Raw genomic sequence first — 24,151 nt, 5'->3', positions numbered from 1 at the left:
ATCACGAGACGTTTATTTTTGACATGGGCGTGTTTCTGTAAACATGCACGTTACCTGCAGTAGCTCCCTGCCGCTCCCTCGCTTCTCCACGTCCATCTCCAGACAGCGAGACAGGAAGGACCTGAAGACGGGGGACAGCTTCTCGGGACTCTGCAGCTCAGGGGTGCCGTTGGTGGCGATCAGATACAACGCCTGGAGGGGGGGGGGGGGGGGGGGGCACACACACACACAGCATGGTGATGCAACAGTGAGGGAATGGATTATGAAAATAATCACAGAATTCTAGAATAGAAAATCTTTATCGTCGAGTAAATCTTTTATTATAAGTAATACCCGAAATCTGTCCTCTTTCATTTAAGCCCGTCCTAACTAGTCAGGAGCAGAGGGCAGCCACAGTCCAACCCCAGGGACCAACTCCAGGTATAACTGTTCAGTCAGCTGTTTATATACATAACACTCCTGTTGAAATTGTAAATAAGCTATGAGTTCTTAAGCATCCAGATCTCCGACTCTCTCTCCTGGTCACTGAACATAAAAACAAAAGGCACAACAGAGACTTTATTTTCTGAGGTGTCTGAAGAAGCATGGCATATACATAAAGTCAAGAGTCACGTGACTAAGTTGCCCTCCTACCTGCGTGAGCTGCTGCACAAATAAAATTACGACGGGGCTCTATGGAGAAACCATGACACTCCCCCTGACTAAAAGTAGTTTCAAGCGAAAACGGCTGGATGTCATTTAGCCAAATCAGCATGGCTGTGAGTGTGAGTCTTTCACCTTTTACATTATCTAGCTTTGGCATGGATTGATTGTTTAGATCGCTAGCATGGCTAACAAATGCAAATAATATTGTAGTTTCCCCCGTTGTTCTGAACAGGATTACGTTCCGTTTGCCCCCTTGATGCGCGCGCGCACAGAGTCTAACGTATACAGCGAACAGGTCTATGAAGGACACCAGTCATCCAGCACTCAGCCTCTTCTCTCTCATCTCCCCTGGGCCGGTCAGACTACTGAACAGTAGCATTTAAATCAATATAGAAGCTGTGGATTATTTAGGGATGCTCGATATTGGCTATTTTACCGATACCGATATGCCGATATTGTCCAACTCTTAATTTCCGATACCGATATCAACCGATACCGATATATGCAGCCCCCCCCCCCAAAAAAAACATTATAATTTCAGGTAATTAACATTACATATCTCTTGTTGTGTAATTAACACAACATTATGCATACTTTGACAATAAATAAAATAATAATTTGTTCTTACTTGCTTGCCTGGGTAAATAAAGGTTAAATAAATGTAAACAAAAAAGTTTATACATTTTTTTTTGAAAACATACCGATATTTTCCGATATCACATTTTTATGCAAATATCGGCCAATAATATCGGACATCCCTAATTATTTATTGATTTTATTGTATGTTGCCATTGTTGGACTAAGCTTTACTGAACTTTGTGCATCGATGCAGAACCCCCCCTCCTCCACACACTCACCCTGAGAGGGTTTTCGTTGAGGTACGGAGGCTCTCCCTCCACCATCTCTATGGCCATGATGCCCAGGGACCAGATGTCCACCTTGGGCCCGTAGGCCTTCCTGGTCACCACCTCCGGAGCCATCCAATATGGCGTCCCCACCATGGTGCTGCGTTTGCTCTGCTCCGGGGTGATCTGGGCACAGAAGCCGAAGTCAGCTGAAAGGGGGGAGGGGGAGAGAGGAGAGGAGAGGAAAAGAGAGCGAGAGAGAGAGAAAGGTTAATTTAATAAAAGCACCGCAATGGTGATACACTGGTTGAAGTGCTTTTTGTAAAACAGCGGTGTAACTAGTAACTAACCAATGTGCTGTGGAAAGAATATTGACTTATGTATGTATGTTTATAGGGCTGACCTTCGAAGCTTTTTTTGGCAATCGAAGCTTTGGGGCTGAGCTTCGATTTTAATTCGAAGCTTAAAAGAAAAATAATAATAATAATTAATAATATATATATATATATATTTTTTTTTTATCTTATGTTGTGGGACTTGTACAGCACTTTGGTAAACTTTGTTGTTTTTAAATGTGCTCTATAAATAAAGTGGATTGGATTAATGAATTAAGTAGCCCCTTTCGTGACTGTGACGCAGCCAACAAGGTTTCACTCGGCTGTGTGATTTTATTCAAGGTGGATCGCTGTTGTCGTTTGAACAACTTCAGATTTCATGGGAACTACCAATCCCCCAAATCAAGAATGTTTAAAATGAATGAAGTAAGATTTTGATTATTTGAAATATGGCCTGTGTAGACTAAACTATGCACAGGATTATGTCAGTCTACAAGGTCCGGATTCTACATGGTCCGGCAATGTAGACCTTGTAGACTCCACTACAGACCAATTATCAGTGAATGTTCATGCATTTTTAAGAAGGGCTACTTCCACAAAAAAACAAAGAACTCACCAAAACAGAAGGGCTACTTCCACAAAAAAACAAAGAACTCACCAAAACATCTCAGTAGCACCTTATCTAAATGTTCTATTTCATATATGGAGATTCATATTTATTTATGTATTGCATGCATTTCTACATTTTATTTCCTATTTTGTTTATTCATCCCAGTATCTTTCCTTCTTATGTGTGGAATTCTACAAGGCATGTAGGTGTATATGTGTTTGAGGATGATATCCTTCAAACAGGCAATAGTGATGATATAATTTGGGAAGTGCTGAGCTGGGCTACTTTCCTCCAGTGTATTTGTCCCCCGGCCCCACCCAATGGCCCCACGCACGCACGCACGCACGCACGCACACACACACACACACACACACACACACACACACACACACACACACACACACACACACACACACACACACACACACACACACACACACACACACACACACACACACACACACACACACACACACACACACACACACACACACACACACACACACACACACACACACACACACACACACACACACACACACACACACACACACACACACACACACACACACACACACACACACACACACACACACACACACACACACACACACACACACACACACACACACACACACACACACACACACACTCTCTTTGTGTCTCTAGGTTTTCTACCTCTCTCTCATACACTAAACTCTCTCTCTCTCTCTCTTGCTCTCTCTCTATCGCTCTCATACACTAAACTCTCTCTCTCTCTCTCATACACAAAACTCTCTCTCTCATACATTAAACTCTCTCTCTCATACACTAAACTCTCTCTCTCTCTCTCATACACTAAACTCTCTCTCTCCCTCTTGCTCTATCTCTCCCATACACTCTCTCTCATACACACACACTTTTTTTTAATGTTTGAAGCTTGTGCCATCGAACAAAGCTTCGAAGCTTCGAAGTATTTAAGACAGCCCTATGTATGTATGTATATATGTATGTATGTATGTATGTATTAGTCCTCGACTACAAAAAATGTCATAGATTGTCGCCTAACCAATTGACTGTTCCCCACATGCAGTCATGCTAACAGACCTCTTTAAATCTAGTGCTTTACCAGAGATGTTCTTATCATTATAAATCTAGTGTTTACCAGAGATGTTCTTATTATTATAGATCTAGTGCATGTGTAAGATAAGATATTCCTTTATTGATCCTTCTGGCATCAAGCATGGGGGAGGGGAGGTACAGGTATGGGCAGGGTAATAGTAGAAAGACTATTGCATGTGTGTACATTTATGTGTACGTGTATGTGTGTATGTGTGTCTCACTGAGTTTGACAGATCCATCCATGCCCAGAAGCACATTGTCACTCTTGATGTCTCTGTGGATGACTTGGTTGGCATGAAGAAACTCCAGAGCTTGAAGACACTAGAGAGAGAGAGAGAGAGAGAGAGAGAGAGAGAGATAGAGAGAGCAAGAGAGACAGAGGAGAGAGAGAGAGAGAGAGACAGAGGGAGAGAGTTAGTTAGTTAGTTAGTTACAACACAGACCGTAAACATACTTAATCTCCTCTCTCCTCCACTCATCCCCTGGTCTCTCCTCCACTCACCCCCATCTTCTCCATCCCTCCCCTGGTCTCTCCTCCACTCACCCCCTGGTCTCTCCTCCACTCATCCCCATCTTCTCCATCCCTCCCCTGGTCTCTCCTCCACTCACCCATATCCCTCTCTTCTCCATTCATCCCCTGGTCTCTCCTCCATTCATTCCCTGGTCTCCTCCACTCATCCACTGGTCTCCTCCACTCATTCCCCGGTCTCCACTCATTCCCTGGTCTCTCCTCCACTCATCCCTCTCTCCTCCACTCATCCCCTGGTCTCTCCTCCACTCATCCCCTAGTCTCTCCTCCACTCATCCCCTGGTCTCTCCTCCACTCATTCCCTGGTCTCTCATCCACTCATCCCTCTCTCCTCCACTCATTCCCTGATCTCTCCTCCACTCATCCCTCTCCTCCACTCATCCCCTGGTCTCTCCTCCACTCACCCCCATCTTCTCCATCCCTCCCCTGGTCCTTCCTCCACTCATCCCTCTCCTCCACTCATCCCCTGGTCTCTCCTCCACTCATCCCCTGGTCTCTCCTCCACTCATCCCTCTCTCCTCCACTCATTCCCTGGTCTCTCCATACCTCTCGGCAGACAGCAGCGATCTGAGCTTCGTCCATGCAGGTCTCTGTCACTACGTCAGTTAGAGAGCCGCCAGCCAGGTACTCCATCACCACATACAGATCATCCCCTACCAGGAAACTGCACACACACACACACACCATTATATTTACAAATCAAAGGTGCCATGAGTGCCGTGTGTGTATGTATGTGTGCGTGTGTATGTATGATATGATATATTTGCATTTATAATGCGCCCCCCAGCCAATTTCTACATCGGTCCGGGCTGCAGCCCGGGGGAAAAAAGAATACCAATAAATGGACAGGACAAAGAAAACGGAACCAGGCAGACGGACAGACAGAGAACATAAGAACACCTCAGACACACAACACAAGAAGTAACTCAGTGATCATCCAGGTTTTAAGCAAGATCTTGAATGTCTGTACGGTGTTGGCAGACTTGATCTTGAGAGGGAGTTTATTCCAGTGTCGGCGCAATCACTGCAAAGGCCCGGAAACCGCGTATGGATGTGTATATGTATGTGTGCGTGTGTGTGTATGTATGTGTGTGTGTGTATGTGTATGTGTGGGTGTGTGTGGGTGACTGTGTATGTATGTATGTGTGTGTGTATGTATGTGTGTGTCGGTGTGTATGTGTGTGTATGTATGTGTGTGTGTGTCTATGTACAGTATGTGTACGTGTGTGTATGTATGTGTGTGTGTATGTATGTGTGCGTGCATGTATGTGTGGGTGTGCGTGCATGCGTGTGTGTTACCTGTCTACAAAGTTGACAATGTTGGGGTTCTTTAACTCCTTCATGACCAGGATCTCATTGATGATCAGCTCCTTCTTGGGCTGCTTCTGCAGGTTGATCTGTTTGATGGCCACCTGCACAGAGACACACCTGGTCAGTACGCTGCCACAAACGGCTCTAATGCAACACACACCTGGTCAGTACGCTGCCACAAACTGCTCTGATGCAACACACACCTGGTCAGTTATTTGGTTTATACCAAATAATATTAACATGACATCCCCTTTGTATGAGTGAGTGAGTGAGTGAGTGAGTGAGTGAGAGAGAGAGAGAGAGAGAGAGAGAGAGAGAGAGAGAGAGAGAGAGAGAAATTGTTCCTAAAGTAAAAGAGAACTTTGCTGTCGCGTAGATAACTTGAATAACGCAAATAACGTGAAGCTTAAAATAACGTGAGTAATAAGTAATAAATAACGTGAATCATAAATAATAAATAACATGAAACTTAAAATAATGTGAGTAATAAATAATAAATAACGTGAAGCTTAAATAATTCAGGGCCAAAACTCGTTTTTGCTTTTATTCCATTTTAATATCCTACTCAATGTCACGGACTGCAGATATACCCTACTCTTGGGATTCGGAAAAGTGCATTACCGGCCAGATCCTGGTAGTGGCGCTGTCTCGAGAATGGAGTACTCCCTGTTGCAGACCGGATGTACATTTTTTTGCATTCTGGGCAACTTTTTCTGTTAGCCTGAAGCTATAGCGTCACCAGATTGCATGGACTACTTATTGCGACGCCGAATTCAGTATGCAGTAAAGGAATATAGCATCAGCCAATGGACATATCGATCTACCAGATGGCGATCAATAACTGGAAAATCCTTTTTGGAATCCAACCGGCCACAGGTAAGAGTGATTTCACGTCAATTACAGCCTGATCAGGCCTTGTTATCATAGCCAAGCCTCTGGTCAGCGTATGATGCTGCAATAACGAATGCAGTTATTGGTAATCAATAATCAGAAACGACTTACCACCCCCCCCCCCCCCCCCCCCTTTCATGCATTCGTGGTGGAACATGATATCGATCATATGCATTTTGATTTTTAACTCTAACTTGTGTAGGGCCGAAACGCCAATCGATTTAACGTTATTAGCTTAGCGCCTTATAACTAGCCTTGCAGGAATTAGCCTAGAACATTGCGGTATATAGTTCATATTCACGACGCTATAAAATGGGAACGAATTGATGAAAAAAATAATCTTTATGGCATATTGAAGGGAAGGTTTATACTGTCAATTGACAATGGACACATAGCAATAATATAAAATATAGATTTAGCTCTACAAACAACCTCACGCACAGTGAAACCTTGTTATGAGACGCTGGCCTTATAGAGTGATATTAGACGGATCCCAGTGGCCGCGAAAGTGTTAAAATAACGTGAGTAATAAATAACGTGAAGCTTAGAATAACGTGAGTAATAAATAATAAATAACGTGAAGCTTAAAATAGCGTGAGTAATAAATAATAAATAACGTGAAGCTTAAAATAACGTGAGTAATAAATAATAAATAACATGAAACTTAAAATAACACGAGTAATAAATAATAAATAAAAGATGCGACAGGCTGCCTCCTCGTGTACCGGAGGGGACACGTGATGCAAGGCTTCTGTCCTCACTACAACCGACCAGTGGGAGGCATAGTCTAGCAACGTTCAAGACAGGGGAGGGAAGAATTGGATAATACGAAATTGGGATGGGAGAATAATAAATAAGAAATAACGTGAAGCTTAAAATAACGTGAGTAATACATAATAAATAATGTGAAACATAAATGACGTGAGTAATAAATAATAAATAACATGAAACTTAAAATAACGCGAGTAATTAAACTTACCGGGTAGATGATGCAAGTAAAAAATAAATAACATGAAACTTAAAACAATGTGAGATCAAATAATAAATAACATGAAACATATTAGCCGATATTATATATATACACACACACACTTTTTTTATTATTAATATTATAGAGCCAATATTTATAAAAAGTTCATATTCTATGTCTGATTTGAGAACTGATTTGGGAATAGTGGCACGAGCTACAGCATCTTCGCCACAATGTTCAACAAGCAGAAACAGAACTACAGTGTAGAGAAAGTGGGCGGGACACAATTAGGCGAACACATTTACCTCTGCACCAGTAGCGACATCTATGGCAGTGTACACTGTACCGGACGCTCTGAGAGAAGATGACAGGGAGACGGAGAGAAATTACTTGAAAACTGTTTTTGCAAACTTAAATAGATAACATTCAGCCACTATGGTGCTATAGATCAGCGGTTCTCAACAGGGGTGCCGCAGAGAGCTGCCAGGGGTGCCTTGAGATAAAAAATAATAATAATAATTACAGGAAATGATCACTAAAGCGCTATCTGTTGCAGCTGCACTGTTTTCCATGAAAATACCATATTTGGATAAGTTTGACCATTTCTCAAAATCTGAAAATCATTATTTAATAAAACACAGAAAAGGATCACCAAGGGCGGTCAGGTGGCGTAGCGGAGATTGCGTTCGTCACCAACACCGGAGACGCTGGATTCGCCTGTTCGAATCCAGCTCACAGCTCCGGCGTTGTCACCAGCTTGGCTGGCCGTTCACACTAATACAATTGGCTGTATTAGAGGGTGGGAAAGCTGGCGGGGTGGGTCCGGGTCGTTGTAAACAGCGACTCCTACAGTTCGGTCGGGGCGCCTGCTCAGCACGGATAGGTTCTAAGGGGGGTAGTGTGATCCTTCCACACGTTACACCCTCTCAGTGAGAGTCCGCGCTGCCAGGTGAAAAGAAGCGGTTGATTGGCTAGACGTGTGTCGGAGGAAGCACGCGATAGCCTCCACTCTCCCAGACCGACTGTGGGGGGTAAGTGCGCAGCGACCAGGAAGGGGATTGGGAATTGGCATAACGACTAACATTGGGATGGGAGAAAATCGGAGGAAAAAGGAGGGGAAAAAAAGATAAATAAAAAAAAATAAAAGGATCACCAAGTTACTCTGGATAAAAAAAACTTTACAGACAACATTGAGACAAAGCTTCCTGACACATCTCCATCCAAACTCTTGGAAGAACTCATTGAAATCTCATCTGATACCACCTGGAGAGCTAGTTTCAGAGTGTGGTGCTGAGTACCAAGTATCTCATGATGCAGCAGTTAAGGTGTTGATACCATTCAGCACCACATATCTGTGTGAAGCTGGCTTTTCATCCATGACAGCTCTGAAAACAAAAATAATATAGGGCCAAGTTGAGCCTTGAGGATGACATGCGTGTTGCCTTGTCAAAGATCTCCCCACGTATTGACCGTATTATTAGCCAGCAGCAGCAGACCTCGCATTGAGCTAGAAATGTCCACTGAGTGAACGAGTGCTTATTTTCTGTATTTATTTATATTTTTTGAGAAATGGTAACTTGGTGATCATTTTCTGTATTTAAAAAAAAACATGATTTTCTGTTTTTGAGAAATGGTCAAACTTATCCAAATATGCTATTTTTATGGAAAAGTGTGCAGCTGCAACAGATAGCACGTTAGTGATAATTTTCTGTAATTTTATTTAAAGAAATATGCAATTTGATTTACTACTACAAGCAGTGTAACGTCAACAGTACTAAGCCATTTAGATCTGAAACACCTGTTAATGCATTATATAGCCTGCCTATATACACACAAATGTGTTTCCCGGTTTCTTAAATAAACATTATTTTGAAAGCAAGCACTTTTGTCATCATTGTAGCAAAAAAGACAGGACCGGAAAAGTCTTTATCGTATGTAGGGGTGCCCTGGAATATTTTATTGAACACAGGGGTTCCTTTGCCTTGGCAGCAGAAAGGTTGAGAACCCCCTGCATAGATAACATTTAGCAACTAGATGGTGCTATAAATAACATTCAGCCACTAGATGGTGCTATAGATAACATTCCGCAACTAGATGTCACACTAGAATACCAGCACATCATTTATCCAATCAGGTGCATTCCACATGGGGAAATGGGAAGTAGAGAGGGGATACATGCACATGACATGTAAACAACAACATACATTTTGGACCCGCCAATTTTTTTTTATTATAAATTAATTGATCAATAATTATTTTGGGGGGGGGAAAGCAATACTTTTATTTTGCACCTTTCTAAAAGCTCTGTGGTGTAGCGCTAAAGCATTTGTGACTGATCTGTATAGTGCAATAGATTAACGAATTCCATATAAATCTATAGCTCATTAACGATGCAGCAGATATTGTGAAGATACTGGGATACTGTATACTGTACACACACGCGCATGCGCACGCTCCATAGAGCGAAGCAATTTGCGACTCCAAATTATAATAATAATCTTTTATATAATCTCCCAAAATTGTATTAGATTAGATTCAAATGTATTGTCATCTTAGAGCACAAGTACAATACAACATCCAACCAGAGTGCAAATGTAACAGTAAAGTGCAACAGTAATATACAATCAAGCCCACTGGCTCTTAGATGTGCGCAAGCAATGTAATAAATAAATAAAACCAACAATAAATAATGTCATAGAGAAAAAGACAGTATATGGCATATTAATACAGTATATTCCACTATATAGTAGCTATATCCGCAGCGACCGTTTTAGTTCTTATTTATTTAGTTTAGTTAAATCCTACAAAGAATTTACAATACGAAGCCGTTTCGAGAATGTTGAATAAGTATGTAAATCGAGTTACGAAGGAATTCCTTGGTAACTTTTATTACCAACAAGAATGAGGACCATTATCTATAGCACCTTTTAATAAAAAAAATAGTAGGTTGTTAATGTTCACATGTGTGTCCATGCATACTTACCCCTGGCCAATCTTCTCGTAGCGAGTGTACTTCTTCTTAGGGTCTCCAATACTGACAATGGTTCCTAATAATCATTCAAACAATCGAGAACAAGAACATTAGAGCAGCATTGAGTGATAAAATAGGCATCAACATTCCTGTGTTGTTGATTGCGTTTGTGAGCATGTGTGTGCATGTATGTATCTATGCACTATGCCCATACAGCAGTCTTTGCGATATCGATATGAATTTGATATATTGTTGAGCCCTCATCACGTATAAACATGAGGCTGCCTGGGCGTCCTGGTGACTCACCATGTCATTTCTTTTACCGTTTGCATTTTGTACTTTAGTTTGTATATTGTATACTTTGTATAGTGGTTGGTCTTTATTCTTTTTACTGAATGAAGCACAATCTCAGGAGGGTCATACAGAACCAAGCATTTCACTGTAATGTACATGTACCTTATATGTGACAAATAAAAACAAAACTTGAACTAATCACAATGTCCTGGGTGTTAAAATATGGCATTTGTAAAACATGTTAATTCCCTTCTCTCTAGCCCTGACTGCCTGTCACTCACTGTCCTCTCAAATAAAGCAGAATCGCTTTATAGACCACCGCAACACTTCCGGTATTCTGAAATCATGGCAGAGAGCGGGGGGAGAAAATTAATGAATGTGGATGAGAGCCTTGACATGATCCAATAGACTTTTATACGCCTGAGTCTCCTGAACACGGAGTCGATCGGCACTTTCTCGGGCCGAGCTATAGTCACTTTTCCGCACCTACTCCAGAACTCTGCATGCGCAGATTGATGAACCTAGACTCCGTGGGCAATCTGCGTAAAGCGACTATAGCTCGGCAGAGAAAGTGCCGATCGACTTGGGGTTGGTCTCTCCATGTTCAGGAGACTCGGGTGTATAAAAGTCTATTGGATCATGTCTCCAGCACCCCCACAGCCGTAGCTACAACCACTTAATGTCAAGGCTCTCATACACATTCATTAATTTTCTCCCCCCGCTCTCTCCTCCATGAGCTCAATGTAACGCGGAAGTGCAGTGGTCTATTTGCAAAAAAACACTTAAAAAAAACAACATAAAACTGCTTTACAGTCACAATCCTCCAAGAGATTTGCTGGACAGGACCAATACATACAACTGTCTCTTTGGTGTTTCCTGGTCGTGAAACAAGGAGGGTAAATACAAACATAACACTGTTCTGACAGCACAGTGTTGACGTGAGCGGAGGAGCTACAGCACAGGCCAGGTTTTGTCAACAAAGAAAAGAAATGATAGCATAACAACAGACTGGCTGCTGCTGGTGGTGCAGGGTTGACTTGAGTAGAGACACCATGACACAATGAGACCTTCTGGTGGCAGGTGGTGATCAAATGTTTTGAAAATGTGAGAAATACTGTCAGAAAGTAGTTATTGCAGCTTTAAAAATTACCCAAAATGCCATATTTCATTACAGAGTTGGTGTGTCTGTGTGTGCGTGTGTGTGTGCGCGCGCGTGTGCGTGTATATATATATATGCATGCATGTCTGTGTTTGTGTGAGCTTTACATACTGAGTTTCTCCATGATTTCCTCGTCCGTCATCTTGCCTGACCCCTTATTCCTCTGTCTCCCGGCTGCCTTGGAGGCTGCATCTCCCTCTGGAGCTGGAAGTGGCTCGATCACCGACCTCGTGTACACCTGAAACCACAGGAAGTGACATCAGCGCAGACACAGACGCCACACATACTTCTCCTTTACAACTTTGGTTGGTGTATTCTAAAAGGTTTAGCTACTGTAGAGTAGACGTTATCAGTTGAACTATCACAGTTGAACTTGTTTTGCAGGTTTGACAAGATTAGCCCTCCAGGACCAAGGAGCTGGTGGTGGACTGCTGAAGAGGCAAGAAGGCAAGCTCTGTGGTGGGAGTTGAACTGGTCAAACTAGAGGAAAACCCCTCCCACCCCCTCTATGAGGAGCTAGCCTGGACGAGGAGCAGGTTCAGCCACAGTCTCCCCCCTCCAAACACACCACTAACCGCCTCAGTTAGTCCTTCATGCCTGTTACAGCCATCAGGCTCCACAACCGGGGGCATGGAGAACTAACGGCGGCAGAACTTGAGAACTATTAGAAATGTCTGACTCTTAACTATTAAAACCTGCACAGACTCTGGTGCAGTGTGTATTATGACTCTTAACTATTAAACCCTGCATGGACTCTAGTGCAGTGTGTATTATGACCAAGAAGAGGGTACAGTCTTGGCTCTTACACTTAAAGCACCTACAGTTTGTACTGAAATCTGCATTTAGCTTCTGTGCTCCTGACATGCGGGACACCATACAACAAACTCTAAAACTCAATACCTTGGTCTCCATTAGTCAGTTTAATTCCTTTCCACCATACTCTGCAGTTGATTTAATTTATTGTACACATTCTATTATGTTTGCATTTATTGTATATTTATTATTTATCGTTAATGTGTTATTATTTATTATTAAAATGTGTGGCAATAACAAGGTTAATTGAAATCTCTCTGAACTTTTCTCAGATTTGAGGATTAAGCACCTGGTTGGTCTGTAAAAAGGGATATTGAGTATGTTTGTTTTGTGATTCATGTCATCCTGTAAAAACAACACCTACCGTTCAACCGTATCAATTTACATCACATTTACTTCCTGTAAACATCCAAAAAAAAGGGGGGCTACGATTTAAGAGGGAAGTTTAATTTAAAAACAGCCGTGCGTTCGCACTACTCTTAAAAGCATGCATGTTTCCGTTTGTGGTGGTGACTCTCTGGAATAGATTGGATGATGAAATTAAACGGAGTAAAAACGTCATACAATGAAATACGAAAGATTATTGAAGGGTACAGTAGAGAGGAGGGAGGTTGTAACTCATTAATATAAAAGAGTGATCTCTTTGTTCTGATCTAGTCAGCAGATACCTTATCTTTTCTAAAGACACTGGATGGACAGTAGCCTATTGATTGTACAATAACTTATTATTTATTAACAGAAATGATTGTATATTAACTTGTGCACATGTGCTACAAATAAAGACTTCTTCAGGCCCAGCGTTGTCATGGAGACCGAACACGCGACGGTGACTCACTGATTTGGTGTGCTCCGGCCGCGGAGCCACGATGGGGGGCGGGGCTTCGTCATCATCCTCATCATCCTTACCACCCGATGGAGAGGTACCAGCACCCTGCTTGGATGACTGCAATAGTAAGCATAACATACATGCTGTATATACATAACAAACAGTACATACATACTGTATAAAGTGTAAAGATACATAACAAACAGTACATACATACTGTATATACATAACAAACAGTACATACATGCATACTGTATATACATAACAAACAGTACATACATACTGTATATACATAACAAACAGTACATACATGCTGTATATACATAACAAACAGTACATAACATATGTAACAAACAGCACATACATATGTAACAAACAGTACATACATACATACCGGTACATACATGCATAACATATCGCTGCTGTCGGGACAAAACCTCATAACTCCAAAAACCCAACTTTTCAGCAGATGAAAAAAACTAACACAGATTTGAGGGTGAATAGAGTTAGGAGGTTTAGACAGATGATCGGTTTAATGCTTTCCCATTGTTTAAACTTTGTAAAACCCACACACACATATGGAGGATGATCTACGGAGTTGATTTATATAATAAAAAAAAAATAAAAAAAAATTGAGTTATGAGGTTTTGTCCCGACAGCAGCGATATGTAACAAACAGCACATACATATGTAATAAACAGTACATACATACATACATAGCATATGTAACCAACAGTATACATAGATAACATATGTAACAAACAGTACATACATAGATAACATATGTGACAGACAGTACATACATAACATATGTAACAGACAGTACATACATACATACATACATCAGAGCATGTGAGCGGAGCGGAGCGGGTGGATTTTGAAGTGAGCGCGGAGTGGGCTTTAAAATGGGTCAGTGACTCCGGAGCGAGAGCTCTCCTCCGCTCCGAGCCGCTCCCAGCCGCTCAGTGCACACGATCACACAGTGGTTTAAACTGATGTAATATACATGTAGTACAATGCCAAAGCAATAGGTGGCGATGTAGTTCAAACATGAAGGCCATTTTCAACCAATCAGAAGGGTGAACGCGTCACTACACATCCTGCTAAGTCAAAACAGAAATCCGCCATCTTTAAATCACCTCGGGTGAACTATTTAGCAACATTTATTTTAAGCAAGAAACAAACAAAGTGCAATAAAAAAAAAAGGATACATTCACTGTGTTCTGCCTCATTTATTGATGAAACGAAACCAACATCAACACAATGTACCACCAAGAGCGGAGAGTTTAGTCTCACAAAAAGAGCGCTGATGTTGTTAGCTTACATGCTAACGTGAATGGGATCTGCCAGTATAAACATTAGCATTGCGGCTAGGCTAGCGTACATTAGCATAGTAAAGCTAGTAGAATGGATGAAAACGTTATTTAACAGATTGCAGAATGGGTACAATACAATACGGCTCAATACAAACAATTGTTAAGGGGCCCAGGGGGTGCAGACTGTTGTAGTTTGGTCAAATCAAGCTAATTTACACCATGCTCCAAAAAAAAATTCCTGCTGAGCGGGCTAGAGCGCTTGATGCGCAAATGAAGGTGAGCGCTGAGCGAGCGTAGAGCGGCTTGGGGGGGGGGGGGGGGGGGGGGCCAACATGAGCGAATGAGAGCGGAACTAAGCCGTCCAGAGCAAAGAGCGGATTTCTCGGCCGCTCCACGCCGCTCACATGCTCTGACATACATGCATACATAACATATGTAACAGACAGTACATACATACATAACTATGTAACAAACAGTAGTACATACATAACATATGTAACAAACAGTGCATACATACATACACATAGATAACATTTGTAACAAACAGTACATACATACATACATACATACAAAACAAACATTACATACAAACATACATAACATACACATACATAGATAACATACATGCACTACCGTCTTCAACTATGGATGAACTTCCAACTTACCATCCTTAGAAAATTAGCTTTGAAAACATTGTTCCCTCTGAAAATGTTTTAAAAACGACTCACTGCACATTATGGCCCTGTCTCAAAGACTCATTTTATAATAAGCAACCAACAGGGGGAGCAACTCACCGACAGTGCATCTTTATCTGCAAGAGAAAAAGAGGAGAGGAAAAAATATAAAGACCGAGAGGGAATGTTCCATTAGTCTCCGATAGGGCTGGGTACCGTTCACATTTCAGTACCAGTTCCTGGAATTTGGTATCGGTATCCAATGGTACCTTTTTAATTCTCTCTGTAATAACAAAGTTTATTTACATTTTTTTTATAAGTCCAAACTTTTGTTATTTATTTAGAACATTTAGTAATTTATTGTTGTGACACAACAAAATAAATTGCATGATCATGTATTATGTTTGTAAATGTTTAAATAACAACATTATCTGGCCATCCTCAATAAATAGATCAAACTCCTCTGACCCGTCTGGTATTTCTAAAGACGGGACAGTAATATGTATATATATTTGTGGAAAAGGTTCCCTCTTGTCTAGTATATTACACTCTTGTACTTTATACTAAACGTGTAAAGGTGCCGAAAGTACCGATGTAACTTGGTCGGTACCCTTAAAAGTAGAGTTCGGTACCCAACCCTAGTCTCTGATCTATAGAGAAGTGAGAGAGAAAAAGAGTAGGAATACGAGGATATGTTTTTTTAGGCCAATACTGATATCAGATCCCCCCCCCCCCCCCCCCCCCCACCTACAGTATACCCGCCCGATATCTTCTGTTACAACATTGCATTCAGGAGGCATTCCCCGTAACAAATATGGGACATAGCCGTGCAAATCACAAGGACAAATTAACTGAAATGTATTAATACTTTTTGTTATTATTATTATCCTGTTGCTCACTTGGCACTTGTATTACAGAGAGGACAGAGAGGAGAGAGGAGGACAGATAGGAGAGAGATGAGGAGAGAGGAGGACAGAGGGGGTACAGAGAGGAGGACAGAGAGGAGGACAGGACACTGACCCGAGGCGGAGAAGCTGAGGTACTTCTGTTTCCCGCTGGTGGAGTCGTAGAACTTGAGGATGTCCAGGACCGCCTGAGGGTTCTGCTTCTGTTCCGATTTACTGATGTTGGACGTCTGGAGGAGACGAGCCCACTGCTCTGGCATGCCCTGCTCACACACACACACACACACACTGTATTATTAGTTCAAATATATATATATATTATTAGTAGTAGTAGTAGGGATGTCCGATATTATCGGCCTACCGATATTGGCATTAAAATGTTATATCGAAAATGATCGGTATAATTTTTTTATTTATTTTTTTAACATTTATTTAACCTTTATTTACCCAGGCAAGTAAGAAGAAATTCTTATTTTTATTTATTGTCAAAAGTATGCATAATGTGTTAATTCCACGACAAGAGATCTGTAATGTTAATTACCTGAAATTATTCAGTTTTCTTGGGGGGGGGGGGGGGGGGAGTTGGACAATATTGGTATATCGATAAAAAAGCCAATATCGAACATCCCTAATTATTATTTTTAAAGATTTAAACATCAACACTGATTACTATGATACTTTGTGTGGTGCTGCTGACAATGTTCCCCTGTTTGTATTAACCCTTTCACTACCACACTATAGAAGGTTAACCCTTTCACTACCACACTACAGATAGTGTGCTGGTGAAAGGGTTAACCTTCTGTAGTGTGGTAGTGAAACCTGCTGTGGTGTGGTAGTGAAAGGGTTAACCTTCTGTAGTGTGGGAGTGAAAGCGTTAACCTTCTGTAGTGTGGTAGTGAAAGCATTAACCTTCTGTGGTGTGGTAGTGAAAGGGTTAACCTTCTGTAGTGTGGGAGTGAAAGGGTTAACCTTCTGTAGTGTGATAGTGAAACCTTCTGTAGTGTGGTAGTGAAGGAGTTAACCTTCTGTAGTGTGGTAGTGAAAGGGTTAACCTTCTGTAGTGTGGTAGTGAAAGGGTTAACCTTCTGTAGTGTGGTAGTGAAATGGTTAACCTTCTGTAGTGTGATAGTGAAACCTTCTGTAGTGTGGTAGTGAAAGGGTTAACCTTCTGTAGTGTGATAGTGAAACCTTCTGTAGTGTGGTGGTGAAAGGGTTAACCTTCTGTAGTGTGGTAGTGAAAGGGTTAACCTTCTGTACTGTGGTAGTGAAAGGGTTAACTTTCTGTTAACACACACACACAGACAGATCAAGCGTAAATGCACTCACAGTGAACTCTCCGGTAACGGCATCAAAGCCAACATGGATGGTGTGTTCAAAGTCTGAGGGGGAGGAGATCTCAGGCCTGTCCTTGTCACGGTCCTTCTTCTTGCCTCCTGAGGGCAAAGATCAAGGGTCAGCAGAGGGATGAATAAGCCGGTCACTCCTCAGTCTATGATAATAGTTGTAGGGTCGCAGTGTCTTCTCAGTCTATGATAATAGTTGTAGGGTCACAGTGTCTTCTCAGTCTATGATAATCGAATAATCTAAACTAAAAGCTATTTAGTCTAAATAAAAAAACTGAAAGCTATTAAAGTTTTCTTTTCTTACTTTTGGCCTCTCTGCTCCTACCTCATGGAATACCCTGAAGGAAACTCTGAAACTAGACACTCTAGTGTCTATGGGTCGGTTTAGAACCTTAACCCATTCAGTGCCAACCACGAGTATAGTCGGGTTTTAATCGTTATTTCTTTTATTAGCGATATCCATTCATTTTCATCCATCCAACCTGATGTTATCGTTGGGAATGGGTCTGAGCTCGCAAAAGGGCAAATACCGCCACCTATCATCTCCCGGATGGTATTGCACATCATTGGATTGGATTGGCTGGGACTGTGCATCAGAAAAGAAACTCCGGTCCGGGTTTCCCTTCTCGGGCAAGCAGTATCGTGTTACCACAGTGACTGGGGAGGCTGGGAGCAGCGTCGATTATGTGTTTTGGACTATAACGTTGGATCAATAAACGTGATCAATATTTGGAATGGCGATCAGGAATTAGATTAATCTTTTTGCAGAACATCATATGTGAGGTAAGGAATCTATGTTACCAGTATTGGGTTAATCAGATGTTTTTTTCACAGCGGTCATAACGTGTGTGTGTGTGTGCCGTTGACGCGGAGCAATGCACGGATAAGCGATTTTTCAGCCCGCTTCTCTAGCGTGCATAAGGACACATTATACTATCAATAATCTAGCGTTTATTTGAAAACTATTCATAAATCAGCCGAAAAATTACAACGCGTTTGTGTATTCCACTAAAGGGGTATTATCGTGTCTTTCTCTGGAATTACTAGAAATCTCCAAAACTATACTCGTATTCAAAACGGTATAAAACGGAAATGTACAGATGGAAAAACAATCCATTTCGTACATGTTGACTGCAAGCAAGTCATTGATAAGCGACGGGTGTATTAGACCCATAGCCATAATTTAAGATATAGTTTAAGCGTTCGCAAATATCCCCATCCTCCCATTGATTAAAGCGCTGGCCAAAAGCCCTAATTTGGTCATATCCGGCCGGCTCTGAATGTGTTAATGACCAATCAGGTCACCACAATATGTAATTGTTTTAAAATCATTACCTATTTTTTTTTATTATTTTAATTCTTTACATTTTTAAATGTGCTCTAACTTGTTCCGATTGTCTGATGTTTTTTTTTTTTATCCACTTTTTCTCCTCTTTTTCAATTTTTTTTCCTCCCACCCCAATTACCCGCTGTGCCAATTCTCCCCTCCCCTGTCTTGAACGTTGCTCGCATATGCCCCCCACTGGCCGGTTGTAGGGAGGATAGAAGCCTTGCATCACGTGTCCCCTCCGATACACGAAGAGGCAGCCTGTCACATCTTTTCACCTGCCAGCGCGGCCTCTCAGTGGCGAGGAGTAACGCGTGGGAGGCTCACACTACCCCCGCCATTTTCCTGTCTCTGCTGTGCAGGCGTCCCCAACCGACCTGTAGGAGTCGCTGTCCACAACGTCCAGATTACCACCCATCGACTTCCACCCGCTAACTCTGCCAATTGAATTAGTATGACGACCGGCCCAAGCCGGAGGCAACGGCGACAGCCGGAATCGAACCCCGTGTCTCTTGCGTTGGTGACGAGCGCAATGTCCGCTGCGCCACCCAGCCGCCCCGATTGTCTGATGTTTCTGTATTTATTAACGCATTATGACACTTGTGAACGTAACGTCTCGACGACACTGTAAACGAGTTTAACTACTCAGTGTATTTATCAAGTATAAATAAAGGTTGAATTGAATTACTCATATTGAAAGGATATTTTTGAGCAAGCCCCAATTAATAGTCTTCCTGACTAGTAGTAGTCCCGAGTCCTCCTCGGAGCTGGCCGTGAGGAAGGAGACTGAGCACTGTGAAACTAGCCCTTGCTGCAAAAGATACAGATTTTACCCAACATTCTAAATGGACTTAAGTTTACTTCCTGTTGCAATAACAGTAAATAAACATGGGTCAGAACGGTTCCCTAGCAACAGAATTCCAGTGAAACCCTCCATGTAATTGAGCGAACGTTCTCTGTCGCTTCCTGACGCGGGGTGCTTTGAGAGTGACAGAAGGCACGCTTTGTGAGAAAGCCTGCGGAATAATTAATATATCCGTACACTGCCTCCTATCATTTTACATATTCTTGTTGTCAATCTATGGAGATCATGGATTCAATAGACCAGTCATTATGGAGATCATGGATTCAATAGACCAGTCATTAATAATCAGACTTTTATTTTTTTATTTAATTTTTTTAATTGTATTTTTTATTACATTTTATTTACAAGTGCTCTGCACCAGGGATGACGCTTGCATCTCTGGTAACCAAATTACCAAAAATAAGTAGGACCCACCCACCCACGTTCGCCAGGGGGCGGAGCTTATGCCTGTATCTGACTTGTGTGTTTATTAGTGGGTTCACTGAACTCAAGTGTGAAACCTCAGCTCTGCAACACTCATGCTCTAAATGTTATCAGCTTCTTTTGTTTTAACCTGTATTTGTCCAAGGAAGGTGCACGGAGCACCCACTCTGCTTAACCCTGCTTCACACCCAGGAGCCTCCCAGTCCGACATCGCTGGTTCAGTGCCTTGCTCAGGGGCACCACGGCAGTATGACAGTCTACTACTGTCGGTCAGTGACCACCTCCACTGAAGCGGTTAGAGGTTCAGTGCCTTGCTCGAGGCCACCCCGATGGTAGTAATGTAGCGAGGGGGGGGGGGGGGGGGGGGGGGCTTCACTTCCCCTTTCTCCAATGTTCCCCAAACGCTTTCGTGGGGGATTCAAACCGGCAACCTTCTGGTCACAAGCCTGCTTCTCTGACCACTAATCTACCGGCTGGTCGTGTTTACCTTTCTCTGAGGCGAACATGGAGATTATCTTGTTCCTGGACTTCCTCTCTTCCGGTACAGAGGGCAGCGGCCGAGAGCTGTGATTGGCCGACTGAGGGTCCTTGGCTCCTCCTCCTTGGCTGCTCATCCTGACAGGGGGGGCGGGCGGCTTGTCCTCACACACTCCACTGTCACACATCTACACAAACGTACACCTGCAGAATCACACACACATTTAATTCACAGATCATACAGTATATCACACATTATATAGGATTCAGAGGTTGGATATTCTACCTGTGGTGTGTCTAGAGGTGCCGCCATTTAGAAGTGTCCAAAACATAGACCTCTACTGTATTAGAGGTACAATAGATAACAGGTGGCTGCAATTAGAAACTGGCCCCGGTAAATGTCAAAATCCCCCTTCGGATGTATATATATATTTTTTTTATTGTCTCTTTTTCTTACACAGTACCGTATATTTGTATGTCTTGTATGTCATAAATGTCTTGATGAATGGAAAATGGAGGAGCCTTATTGTAAACAAGACGAAAGTCTTTTTCTGGTCTTCATCCTCTTAGCAGTTGTTAGTATTGAGCTGTACCGTATTGTACCCATTCTGCAATCTGTTAATAAAGTTTTCAATCAATCAATCAGGTGAGCCACTAGATGTCGCACTAGAGCACCAGTATGTCATTTGTCCAATCAGGTGTAATTCCACGTGGGGGAAATGGGAAGTAAGGATGGGATACATGCACACAACATGTAAACAACATTAATTTTGGACCCGCACATTCTTTTTAACGATACATAGGAAGCTCATACAGAACCAAGCATTTCACTATAATGTACACTACATGTACCTTATATGTGACAAATAAAACAACTTGAAACAAAAAATGATATCTATAACACCTTTAACAATGGCAATTACAACACGCGCGCACACACACACACATTATACGTCAACCTCACCATAACTCTTTCACAGCCAACAACGTTTATATACGTTATTGGGCACCAACGGTTAACACATTCGGGGCCAACCACGTATATATACGTGTTTCGGCGCCATGCTTAAAGGGCCAACCACGTATATATACGTGGCAAGGTTGTTTTGGCTTTTATTCCATTGTAATATCCTACTCAATGTCACCGAGCGGCACTGCAGATTTACCCTACTCTTGGAATTCGGAAAAGTGCATTACAGGCCAGATCCTCGTAGGGGCGCTGTCTCGATAATGCAGTGTTCCCTGTTACAGACCGGTGTTTTTTATTTTTATTATTATGAATGGACTTTTCTGTTAGCCTAAAGCTATGCGTATAGCCGATCGCCTAGAATAGTTTTTGGGACGCTGAATTCAGTGTGCAGTAAAGGAATATAGCATCAGCCAATGGACATATGGATCTACCAGATGGCGATCGATGACTGGGAAATCCTTTTTGCAGTCCAACCGGCCACAGGTAAGAGCGATTTGACGTCAATTTCAGCTTGGTCGGGCCTTGCTTTTATAGCCATCCACCCGGTCAGCGAATGAGGCTACTAAGGCTAATGCTGTTATTGGTAATCAATAATCAGAAACGACGTCCCCCGCCCCCCCCCCCCCTTTCATGCATTCATGGTGGACCATGATACCGACAATATGCATTTTGAGTTTTAACTCTAGCTTGTCTATAGCCGAAACACCATTCGATTTAACGTTATTAGCTTAGCACCCTATATCTCGCGTTCCAGGAAATACCCCATAACATTCTGCTATAACGTTCACAGGGGAGGAAATTAGGCCATTTGACTCGCCAAATGAGTATTTTTTATGTTTGGCGAGCGATTCATGAAGAGCCCTCGCCAGTCTGGCGAGTAAAGACAATCGCCAGAGCCAGAGCCAGCTAGTCACATAGATATAAAACACTAGATGGCTCAAGGCGGAGTCTCCTGCGTACTTCAGCAGCGGATGACACGCGCGAAAAACATGATTAAATTCTCAGCAGAGTTCTCACTCGCTGTCTCTCTTGCTCACTCACAGCTGCTGCACGCCTTGCCCCTCCCCCTCCCAGAGCCCATGTCAACAAATGCTCCGGCAGAGTCGAGTGCACCTCGAGTGATACTAGCTAACGTTACTGTTTAAACAAAACTACACAGTCAACTATTCACTTTAGTTTAATACATGAGGCATTGTCTAACGTTATCTAGCTGGCTAGCTACTGATAGCTCCTGATATCAACGTCTGATATCATTTTGGCAATAGTTTTCGCAGTAGTTGGCTAGTGTTGTTCCGTAAGCTAACGTTAGCTACAGAGCTAACGTTACTGTTTAAACAAAATGACCCAGTCAACTATTCACTTTAGTTTAATACATGAGGCATTGTCTAACGTTATCTAGCTGGCTAGCAGTAGCTACAGATAGCTCCTGATATCAATGTCTTATAACATCATTAGCTTTTGCAGTTGTTGGCTAATTAGCTATCGTGCTTCATAGCTAACTGAACAATGAGAACATCTTATAAGTTTCAGTTCATAGGAAAATACTTTAGGGTAAGTAAAGTAAGTAAGTAAGTAAATTAACTTAGATACTGTTATGCTCAACACCCAGTACTATTCACTTTACTTAATTTCTAAGATTAGATTAGATAATTTAGACAGGACTTTGAGAATGCCTGTGTTAGACCTACAGTATAATACTGCCAGCTGCTATAAGAAAACCAAAAACGATCGGTATCGGCAGTGTATCGGCCGATATGACTCAGACGATCTGTATCGGTGGCAGAAAACGTGATCGGGGCATCCCTAATTCTCACTAAATATAATACAATAACCTAAATATACAGCTAAGCCCCATTGTATTCTGAAATGTAGACTTTAACAGTGTAGGCAACTAAGCCAATAGAAATAAGGTATAACTTATGAGTGCTTTGGCTCCTATAAATACAGTACAGCTATTGACACACACACACAATTGTTAAGGGGATGCAGACCAGAGAAAGACTTTCGTCTCGTTTACATCAGGGTCCCCCATTTTCAATTCATCATTACATATATGACATACATGACATATTACAGATAGACAGTACTGTTCCATCCAGACATTTATGACATACCAGATCTACAGAAATACAGCACTGTTTAAGAGTACAACGCCTGTCACATAGACCCTGGCGTTGGAAACTCTGTTTAAGAGACAGAGTTTCTAAAAAGAGTATATACATTTGAGGGGGAAGAAACTGTACATTGGAGGGGGTTGGGTAGGTGGGGTGGGGACTGGTGGTTACGGTAACATCAGTTTAACAAGCTAATAATCACCCATTTTGTCTCTGCAGTTTAGATGAAAAGAAAGGGCTGGCGGTACGCGATTTTTTTTGGCTGGTAAAAAATCTGTTTGGCTGGTAAAAAAAATCATCTACCCGCCAGTTGGCTGGTAAACCAAAAAGTTAGTTTCCTCCCCTGAACGTTCATATTCACGACGTTATAAAATGGGAACGTATTGATGGATTTATTTTTTATTTAAGGCATATTGAAGGGACAGTTTATAGTGTCA

General features: G+C 42.1%; 1 protein-coding gene across 7 annotated transcripts in view; it reads right to left on the bottom strand.

The window, feature by feature from the left end:
• LOC311223255 (serine/threonine-protein kinase PAK 2-like) overlaps positions 1–24,151 on the bottom strand; it is a 52,589-nt gene that overhangs the window by 3,691 nt on the left and 24,747 nt on the right. For 5 of the 7 annotated variants that reach the window (XM_084308029.1, XM_084308027.1, XM_084308031.1 and 2 more), the window contains exons 2-14: positions 20,641–20,834; positions 17,522–17,628; positions 16,311–16,458; positions 15,411–15,427; positions 13,310–13,417; positions 11,773–11,899; positions 10,221–10,284; positions 7,543–7,591; positions 5,365–5,477; positions 4,612–4,729; positions 3,758–3,857; positions 1,503–1,699; positions 55–192 (exon numbers count right to left, since the gene is read on the bottom strand). In XM_084308029.1, coding sequence (XP_084164155.1) covers positions 55–192; positions 1,503–1,699; positions 3,758–3,857; positions 4,612–4,729; positions 5,365–5,477; positions 7,543–7,591; positions 10,221–10,284; positions 11,773–11,899; positions 13,310–13,417; positions 15,411–15,427; positions 16,311–16,458; positions 17,522–17,628; positions 20,641–20,818 — 1,464 coding nt within the window. In that variant the 5' untranslated portion in view covers positions 20,819–20,834. The remainder of the gene's footprint in view (positions 1–54; positions 193–1,502; positions 1,700–3,757; positions 3,858–4,611; positions 4,730–5,364; positions 5,478–7,542; positions 7,592–10,220; positions 10,285–11,772; positions 11,900–13,309; positions 13,418–15,410; positions 15,428–16,310; positions 16,459–17,521; positions 17,629–20,640; positions 20,835–24,151) is intronic. The other 2 variants (XM_084308032.1, XM_084308033.1) reach the window with 2 other exon arrangements.

The sequence above is a fragment of the Notolepis coatsorum genome, assembly GCF_963971535.1.
Source record: "Notolepis coatsorum genome assembly, chromosome: 2".
In the NCBI taxonomy this organism is placed as follows: domain Eukaryota; kingdom Metazoa; phylum Chordata; class Actinopteri; order Aulopiformes; family Paralepididae; genus Notolepis; species Notolepis coatsorum.
Note: the sequence above shows the minus strand (reverse complement) of the source record. Positions and strands in the feature narration are given on the sequence as shown.